General features: G+C 36.0%; 1 protein-coding gene across 1 annotated transcript; it reads right to left on the minus strand.

Annotated features, from left to right (window-relative positions):
* Positions 1–1125: 1125 nt before the first annotated feature.
* Positions 1126–9065, minus strand: LOC102802158 (bombesin receptor subtype-3-like). Its single transcript, XM_006820151.1, has 4 exons — positions 8918–9065; positions 2536–2681; positions 2197–2297; positions 1126–1867 (listed from the first exon to the last, which is right to left on the minus strand). Exons 1-4 carry the CDS (start codon positions 9063–9065, stop codon positions 1126–1128), a joined length of 1137 nt encoding a protein of 378 aa, XP_006820214.1.
* Between the last annotated feature and the right edge of the window lie 1715 nt (positions 9066–10780).

Here is a 10780-nt window from a genome sequence, read left to right on the forward strand (position 1 = left end):
AAACAGTACTTCTGATAGAAGATATATCAAAATATGATTGCTTGGTTGAGTTGTCTATTCCGATGGACATTAAACATGTTAATTGCATTTATTGATTAAATTCACTGATTAATGTTTAGGGGCAAGCATTGCTTTACAACTTCCCGTACTTCAAATCTCAAGACCGTGAGCTAGCTTTTATTGGGACGGATGCAAAGAATATATAACAGTGTCCTGTGTACATAGCCTTGTTAATAAGCCGAGAAGTCAACATGTATGACAGAGGTGCGTTAAGTTACACTGAGCGTAATATTTCTTTTTACTATTGACCTTTGAGATGGCCTTATTTAATATATAACACAATATTAAATAGACAATCATTCTTACTAAGCACTAGTGTGAACTAATGGGATATTTTACTAATGAGTCTTTATCCGCGATATTATCGATGTACACACATTCGAACCCTACCCAGAGTTATTGGGGAACCAGAGTTGTAATTGCATATAACAGATTATGACAGGTAGGAGTGCGTACACATCTTTTGCTGAGAATGCAATCGCTGAACGTGGCATGTCAGCTTTTGTATATATCTGGTATATATATATATTTTTTTAAAGTGAAAAAATGCGTCTCAAACTCAGTCTAGGGCATTTTAACTTCTGCGAGATCTAAGATCGGAAACGTGTGGGTGGGCATTTCACAAGCACTTTAAGGAATATTAAAAATCAATGCTACAAGATGCTACAATGCTACCATACATGTTTCCGGTCGGAACTACGCATCGATAAGTCCTAATACATTGTGTCTCTAATGGTTGACATGCATATTTATTTTCAATAAATCTGATATAAGTTCACATCTTCTCCGAGTGCTGTGTATTTTGGTTATGTGAAGTGCCGGTCCTCAAGTATTGAGTAATATGAAACAACTGCTCGCTCGCACACGTACGTACAAGAGGTTGCAGGTAAGTATGCTACTGAAACAAGGTTTGAAATCAGATGCCAAAAACTTATATTACTGCATCGCACCCAAACTATACGTTATACCATCTCAGTACGTGAGTCCCCCAACACACAGTAAAACACGTTCTGATGACATTTATTTATCCGCCATTTTGAATTCAATTTTAGAATCCAACTGAGATTACACTCTGTCCCCTACATCGTGTTGTACACTGCTTTCGCTGCCATCACTGTTGAACCATATTTCATTGGTGTCCAAAGTTGACTCGTCATCGTTGGACTCAATCCTGTTTTTCCCTGTGTTGTGCGATGAACAGCAAGTCAGCTCACGAAACCCATGTCGAAAGTTCGCGCTCATGATGGAATAAACGACCGGTTTATATACACATATCGCATATAATGTGGTATCCACGAGGAATTCGTACAGAGAATACCACTTATTGTCAAATAACGAACCACCTCTAATGAAAAATGACACTATTGTGTCTATGACAGTTGGGAGTAGCAAAGCAGTATATAATCCTACCAGAGTAATGAGTAAGTGGAGTGCCCTCTTACAGGCAGCCACGATCTTTTTATTTGCAGATAGCAACACCTGGGCCTCCGTTGATCTGAGAAACGCGTTGAGCTTCCTAAACGAAACACTGATAATTACTAGTGGTAGAACATATAATAGGAGAATACGCGAGAGAGAAACCCGCAACAAATTTGACGGGTCGTCATTAAGTTTACAAACACGAATTGACGCATTTGCGGCGCTGTCATTTGAATGGGTATGAGTAGATTCACGCCACACACTACTGAAAATGGACGCTGGAATGGCAGCAGACACGGAGAGCAATTGAATGATGATTGCTACAGTGAAAAACGTCTTCATGGTCCGAATGCTGTATGTTCTGAGTTCACGGGATAGTATAAAACACCTGCAAAAACCGATTTTAAAAAGTTAGAACAAATTTTCAATGATTCACAAAAGTGATTTGAAGTTCCACATTCAATATCCTTAAACGAAAATTGCCCTCTCGAGATCTCGTTGAGGCGGAAGGAGCCACGAAACCTGTTTTTCCCTTAAAATAGTATTTCATTCGTTCCCATTATCATGTCCACTGTTTCAATTACCATGGTTACATACATTTACATATATTGTTTGATGATCCATTGATGCATAGTGGTAATTCTTATGAGCATTAATGCATAATGTATATCAATTATCTAACCAACGAAAATTTTCATAATTATTTTAAATACTTACCTATCAATACTCATGACTGTCAGCGTTACTATAGTGATAGTTAACGAATAGTCCTTACAAAACGACATACTCCTACACAATACAGTACCAAAACTCCAATCCTGCAATCACAATTATTTAGGTAAACGTCTGGGTTAAACGATAGTTTTCTGGGTATCAACAACAGTGTACGATATACACAGTGGAGATGCAGAAACCACTAGCCGAGGTTTATCTACTGCGGGAACTGATGCTTACACTATGTATAACAAAATAGTGTTCTAATGTGTGTACAGCATCTCAAAATCGCAGTATTCATATCTCGTATATTGTTGTAATAGGTTTCACTAAATAACTTACTTCATACACGTGTTTACTGATGATGTCAAACGGCATGGCCAGAAGCAGCATTATGATGTCACCAAGAGCAATTTGTGCAATGAACATATTGGTTACACTTCGCATGTGTTCATTTACTGCCACCACCGCTGTCACCAATGCATTGCCTGTAACATATATTACTTAGAGTTCACATTCGCACCATTACATCGATGAACATTGGTTAAAAAAGCTGCAATAGTTTATTCAAATTTGCAATGCAATCTATATTTCATAAGTGCACGTTTCACTACACGTTGATCTTGTATTTCATCATATCGATTCATGCGAAATTGTATCTCTGATAACGTTAATATATGAGTCTATACTGATGCCATTGCCTCTCTACATTCAAATATCGTTTCCTATCTATTTCAACATGAGGTGAATTGAATGTCTAAATAAATAATAGTACTAATGACAGTGGAAGTAGACCCTACGGACTGTAAGCTCTGATGACAAACACTAAATATTGCTGTCGGTTAAAATACTCTCCGTCTTATTGTTGAACCTTTTTAACAACTCTGATGGTGCATATGGAAACTCACTATCGTGAGGATGAGACGTTTTATGAATGTGTTGAGTTGAAGTGTATAAATAAGGCAGAATTTTGTACGTCGAAAACACAAAGAAGCTGCTCTCTGATTGGCCAGACTGTTAGGGTATAGGGTTTGGTAACCAATCAGGTACATTCATAACAGGATCTTTGCATTAACTTCACAATTGACAATCATTTTTCAAAATCCACACTTTACTGTTCTTTTGGGCTTGCATACATTGCTGTGAGTTCATGAGTGGTTCTGCTTCAGATATTATATTATATTATGTGCATAATAACGAATAAGAGACGGATGGACCTGCTCATTAAGTTTACATTTTCAATACGGTAATTTAGTTGTGTGAACATACACATATGGATGTGTTAACTCAGAGAATTGAAAATCAATTTCGTCATCGCTGTCATCGATACCGACATTATACATATACACCGGATACAACTTATGGTCGCATATTTTGCGGACAATGGCGACTTCTGTCCTGCAGTAGTTTGAAAACATTAAATTATACGTTACTTTTTAATTTAACTGTTTAAATAAACGATTATATAGCATGTAAGTGACAATATGTATGTCACGCTCGTGGAATATTGATTGTTAAATCGAAGACATTAAATAATACAGTAGCAGGCAACTTCGGCATTTTCTTTGATGTGACGTCTGTTGAGATTTCGAACGTTCGATGTACATAATAAGGGTGGACTATTCCCAGACAAAATGTCTCAAATTGCCAAAATTCTAGAAAAATATTGATTACGTTTATCGATGATGTATTTTGAAGAAAGTAACTTGCCTATGCTACATAATGCGGGCAGCAGGACATACACTAGTAAGTTTCAAACGAATTTTATACACTGTGTTTGTAACTCGATGCAAGTCAACGAAAATAACAATAAGTGTACATCAGAGTATATGAACAGCGGTATCAGAACTAGTTTGTTGGACACTTATTTGATACAGCTAAAAGGGCTACATAATCTGTGATATGTGATATAGTGGTTGTAGAATACGACGTCGCATGGTACATTCATCTTCCATGTTTGTCGAAGTAATCTGACCTATTTTGTAGTGTCTTTGATTAAATTTAAGTTAATACTCATTTTTGTATTGATTTGAGTCTTCACTGTTTACAAAGTGTTGCACTCAAAAACGAAGAAACGCAGTAATTATTCTAGCATAGAAAAACTGCCTTCATTTTAGTTAAGTTACGAGTACGCTAGAAACATACAAGTGATATATGCTTGCGATTCTAATTAGGTATTAGATGACTAATAGCATTCGATAAATTTAGTGTTACACTCTTCTTACATTTACCAACTCCAGAATTGAAGAAATCACTCTACTGAAACCGACAACTGGAAATGTAGATCAATCTATAATAAAACCGGTTGACTTATATATGTACTTGTACTATTTTACACCTCACTGGTCATGTCCATCAACTTAGATAGGCATAATGTCAAGTATGTGGTCTAAAGGGATAACATCATAATATCTATCAATATCACAGTCTCTGTAAATGTCTCTGCAATTGTAAAGGCTTGGGAGATCACACGGAAATTAAGGTTTATTTGCTTAGCAACACATAAGTTTCAAACAGTAAGCATGTCAACATCCTTTATTTCATAATTTTGTCATATTATCTCAAACCCTGCATTAATGGAAGTGTACATGGAATCATGGGAAGAAACGGTGTGCAATGTGATAACTGTCATAAAAATGTGAATGACATGTCATACTTGTTTTCAACTCTTGAAGGGCAGTGGGTTCTAACAGGTGTGCTTGTAATTTGCATAACAAAGGGTATTTACAACCTGGAAAGAGAATTGGTATCTACCAGATGTGCGGATGTTTAAGATCTACTGAGTTGCCTACGTGACACAGCTGCTAGCAAGATCACATTCTGATTGGCTTATGAGGAAACCCAGGTGGTGACACTAAATCATGCCTATATACAGACTCAGGACAGTTTGGGTCGATCTCTTCAACTTGGTTTCAGTCATTTCAACTTGCTTTTCTGTGTGTGTTCTGCTACGATATTGTTTGACAAGTGATACTGGCTACAACCATCATTCTGTGAGACTTGTGTGAACTGTTCTGTGATCTCCTGCTTTTAGCAGTGCCCTCCAGAATCGCAGCGTTTTTCTGCAAGCAATACTCCTGTATGTATTCGTTGTTGTGTTGCAGAAGCCATTGACTGTCGTCTAATAATACGTCCTGGAACTGTGAGTTATCAACAATGTACACTTCCCTAAGCAATCCTCTATTTTAGTGACTTTATTCATTGTATTTTTCTGTGCTTTATTTCTTGTGATTATTTTGAGAGGTATTAAAGCCAGGAGCTGTAATTCGATATGTTGGTGTATGTGTATTTCATTTCCAGTACTATTGTCTTGTCTACCCAATACTAGCAGTGAAAGAACTCCCCTGTCCAGTGTGAGTTCTGTGGATGGCCCTCTCACTTGCGATAAGCAAAGCCACTGCTGAAACTATGTTTACAAAAATGTGTATGTAGTTTTACACTCCCCAGCAAAATGCTGCATTTCTGTCTCGTATATTATTTATAATATACCTATTTTATTATTAAAAACGAAGTCGATTCGTCATTCTTAGATTACTGGTAAGATGTAGTCATGTTCTTCTAGTTATAAATTTATTTAAAACGTGTCTCAGATCAGGAAATTATCAATTTACATGACGGAGGAGACAGAAATATACTAAAAAGGAAAAAAACGGCGATAAAGAAACTTGCTCGCTATAGCTGCATTGCTAGTAATGACATGAAAGTGTAATTGTCATAAATATGGAAATCTTATTCTGTTCGGCATACGAGCAAATAATTTAACGTGTCACGTACAGTTTCCCTGTAAGGCTACGTCTAACATTAACATACGATGAGGGAATATCTCCATTCGTGTCGGTTATTTTAAAAGCATAAGTAGGCACATGTCCAATTATGTATCTTATCAGTTGAATAACGTGCGTATCTTCGCAATGACTATCATACAGATTGAAAAATACATATCACGTAGTTTGACGTCATATTCCGTCGTACTTGTTTTCATTGCAAACGCCACCAGAATATGTGTTTATTATCAGAGTTATTATTCATTCACTTAGAATAATCGGTTGTAAATGGAGAAAGTATCACGAACAGACAGAATCGCCACACAAGCTCGCGTTTACCACCAAAGTAGGTAATTTCTCGTTTCTGCTGACATCAACCCACGAGTAACTGTTACGGGATTATGATTAGACATTGTTTCACTACCAATCCCAAGTATGGAAGCAATAGAAGGCATACGTAGGCATACAACACAGGTGTGTATACATACGCGGAATAAGTTGAAAAAATACCGAGCAATAAATACAATAGACATGACTGGAGCATGTCGTTGTATCCTTAGTAAGCATGCTTGCGAAGTTGTATAATTATTCTGAATTGGGATCACAATTCACGTAATTATTGTCACAGAAAATTAACAGCAATCTACAATTGCGTTATAATTTTAAAAGCCATGCACACGCCAGAGAGACGTCTACATGTGCGGAAAACACAATTTCCCTGCATAAAGCATATTGTCTGGATTATAATATACAATTTGAAACAAGTTGTTGCTAGGGACCCTAAACTGGTTACTAAATAGGAAACATTTCTCTCTTGCTTGCATGTTTAATTTGCAATGTAAGATAGATAATTATAAATCTACTTCAACATTACTAGCGTAGGTGGTCTATACAATAAAATAATATCAGCACCAACGACGATAAAATTATGTCGATTAAAATTGGTGAAATGATAATATACGTGCAGTATGTTTTCAATTTCACTGATAACTGCGTTAATACTAACACACTTAAAATGTTGCATATCAGTTACAAAATTTCAATTATTATCTCAAACGACTTAATTCATTCTTCGATTGTCAACTGTAACATTCAATGAATATATAAACGGTCAAATAGTTTCCGCACGTCATTGATAACGACATCTAATGTGCAATTATTTAAAAGTATTGTCGCCAATCAAATATTACGAGACGATTAAAACTTGTATTGTGTATGAGACCATGGTCTTTTAGTAACCGTGATGAAATCGTCCTTAACGCCGATTCCACGTTATTTTCTACATTGCTAAACAAAGAAATTAAATAGTCGATTGTGTTCATGTGTTCTGAAATTATAGATAAATAACATTTAGGTTCAATGAAAATATCTACTAAACATTAAATGACTACAATAGCTTAGTTTCGCGTACATGTCAAGTTTTCAAACGCAATATCCACAAAAACTACATAATGACCATACGTAGTACACTATCGACGAAATAGTTCGATAAATGCTGGAAAAAGGCAAAATACCGAGAAATATTACTCTGAACACACGAAGCACATAAATGCTAGTAAGTTTGCAAATCTCCAGGTATGGTTGTGTCAATAAACTACCTCCAAGCTCTGCCATAGCACGCATCCTACAGACGTAATCAATTCACTCGAAACTATTCATATACGGTAATACCGTAATACCGTTTCAGTACTCATTTATAAACTCTCGTGAAGTATTACTTAATTGTACACGCAATATGTGGTAAACTGGGATTACGGAAGGTGGAAGAGGCAAACTGTGGAACAGGTTGAATACGTCTCTATGCAGAACAGTTTTTCATCTGCTTCTTTTGAAAAATCACCTTAACTTTATTAATCATCACATTACCGAACTATATTAGATCTTTTATATGAAATACAATGTAACGATGGACAACCATTATTAATATGGATAAAAACGCATGCGCACTTCTCATTCTTAGATGGTGGTGACAGATATCAACAACAACTGCTTTTGTGAGCTCACATTAAATGCTTTTTCCAATTTACGAGAAAACGCTGGCAGTGTCACTGTCTATAAAATATCCAAATGTGTGCCGGATATCAGTTCAAAAGCTTCGAGTGTCATGCCTAGCAAATAACAAGTTTCTAATGTGCGTATAAATAAAAGGAATCTCCCGTAGACACATTAACAGTTGCACAGTTTCACAGCCCCCTGGCCAGAGCAGTGTCAAAGCTGTAAAATGTCCAAACAACTATTCAAGAGAGATCGCTATGGGCATTACAATGAACAAAACATTAAATTATGAACAACTCAAATAGAAATATATACATGCGAGCGGATAATGTATGTGACTTTTATTTTATGTATTTCACGAGAACTCTAATTACATGGGCTCCAAATATTTGTTTTATATAGTACTCAGTTAAGGGATTTGTATCAAATTGTCTCTCATCGATCTGTCTGTTACGACTGGTGCAGGTGTGGGCATGATACTGTAATACAGTCTTCGGTAACTATCCTAAAATATGCGCACATACGTCGTTGATATAACGTGAATGAGCAAACGGCACATAACATCCCAAATAACAACTACAGACCCAACACTACAGATCCGACACCAACGTATCGCAGCTTCCGAATTCTTCTCTTTCAGTGTTGGCACTGTAATGCAACACTGTATGTATGTACGTATAGGTCTTCTCCGTTGTATTATATTGTTTTACAAGTTGAGACACATTCAAAGCTTCCACAACATATAAAACTATAAGCAATATTATAGTCAGTATAAACATAGACAGCGTGAAGGCATTGTTCGAGCAGTTAACAATTCAACAACCAGAACTTGCAGCGTGAGCAACTCCAAGACCATGGCATTTCTTTGGTTTCAAAATAGAACAATCCGATATTTAGAATTTGAATCGTAGCATTATTTTTATTAATATATATATATACCACATTGAGTTGCGTATACAGCTTACCTGCGATGCCAAATAGTAGTACTACTAAATACAGCAATACAATCGAGACTGTCTTTGCACTCGGTGGGTCATCATGTTTCTCGGCTTTAATAGCAGTACGCCACATATCGTCTATGTTCGGGTACATATCAGGATCAAGTTCTGCCATGATATTCTAGTAGATCAACGTAAATAACACGATCAAGTTAGCTGTTGCGAAGGTTGAGTGGGTTTTGTTGCTGTACTCAAGGATTACGTGGATATATTACTGTGAGTGATGACGATGATATAGTATACTGCCTACTAAATTTGAATAGCCAAGGTTCAAGATGCACATCACATGCCCCACACAACTGGATGTTCCATTATTTCGGTAGGGGTGTCGCCTAGGAAGAATGGGAGAACTTTTTTTTACGTCATTCATTATTAGTGGAACCAAACTCATCAACAGTATAATCTCTGATACAAAACTTGTCTTGGTAGTATTTCTCTATTAATCACGTTTGTATTGATTTTGAGTATGAGTGCTCATAAGAGCAAACGTGTTAAACGTTTCAAAAGTTGCTTGAATCACGGAAGACAAAATTCCGGTTGACAAAAAAAAATTATAATTCTCGTTACGATAAAATGTGTGTTATTCAAATGAGGAACGTTTATGTAATAAATCAGACATTGGGAAATTTAGTCAGATAAAAATGTTTATTATTCCAAATTGTTCATCTAATATCAAGTACTTAAAAGATAATGCTCGATAACATCGATATCCATATGTGCGATACATATCCAATTCAAAGTCCCGAGCCTATTTAAATCAAATCCGGGTGTTATGGAATCACATAATTCAATGGATCCTTGGAAATGTTTGATCTTGTAAATTGTCATGAGAATACGCAATTCTAAACAACCTAGACAAATACTTATTATTTCTTTCACATGCTCACTTAGTTGCAGTAATAAGTTTGTCTTGCTGTTTAGTAACCATCTCGGCAATTCGGCTGATTTCAAATATGATCTTTATGAGGACAGATCGCTTACTTGTGTCGTACAACCAACCAACATATCATACCTTGATACTTCGACTTTCCAGTAATGTTTTTCAGCATTTAATATGATGTAATATATAAATGATTCGATCGAATATGGCCGCCCGTAGAACATTTTTACATTACATTACTATTGTCTGCACATATTTATCAGACATGACTGTGCCAATTGATACCTCATTTCCAGAATATAAAAACAAGAAGATAATCTTCATGGTTCTGAAATTCCACTTTGTAGTGACAATTCCGGATATAGCTCTGTGGAATTCCATGTAATGCTCATGCGCAGTTCATTCAAATGTTATCTATACATTTGGACTATCATGTATGTCATCCATTTAAGAGAACGATCTGCGACCTTTGAGGGAAATCCATTTACCGGCTTATCTAACCCTACTTTAAGTTCGCTATCGAAAATTGTCTGGCTCTTCCCATCTAACAAGTTTTCATTATGCCTCGTCATTTTACATTATGTTTGTTTTGTGTTGTTTATTAGCGGCGTATTGCATGACATAGTAGTACGCGGAGATCAGTGCCCGTGACCGAAAACGTTACAGAATTTACGTGTAGTTTTTTTTCTGAATTGAACAAATGTGTTCAAGATATGATTTCAGACAAAGTGTTAACTTTAATAATAGTCAGAAGTAAGCATTAACAACAAGTTTTTGACATAAAAATAAGAAAAAAATGTTAATGTATTTGAATTAGAACACGTGCTTTAATGGAAGCAGCAATCGTGTAATGAAACTGACAAACCATATTTCGTTAAAAACAATGGCAATTCTTTTTTTAACAAAATGAGCAATTACTTTTTATGATACAAATTTTAAGTTCTATTACC

This window comes from Saccoglossus kowalevskii, chromosome 18 (assembly GCF_978046115.1).
Source record: "Saccoglossus kowalevskii chromosome 18, keSacKowa6.1, whole genome shotgun sequence".
Lineage (NCBI taxonomy): Eukaryota > Metazoa > Hemichordata > Enteropneusta > Harrimaniidae > Saccoglossus > Saccoglossus kowalevskii.

Excerpts from the sequence above, each read along its gene's own strand:
- LOC102802158 (XM_006820151.1), bottom strand. The coding sequence starts at position 9,065 with ATGGCAGAACTTGATCCTGATATGTACCCGAACATAGACGATATGTGG. Across the intron at positions 2,682-8,917 it reads ACTACTATTTGGCATCGCAG|GCAATGCATTGGTGACAGCG; the intron begins GTAAGCTGTATA and ends TATATGTTACAG. Across the intron at positions 1,868-2,196 it reads ACAGTCATGAGTATTGATAG|GTGTTTTATACTATCCCGTG; the intron begins GTAAGTATTTAA and ends CGGTTTTTGCAG.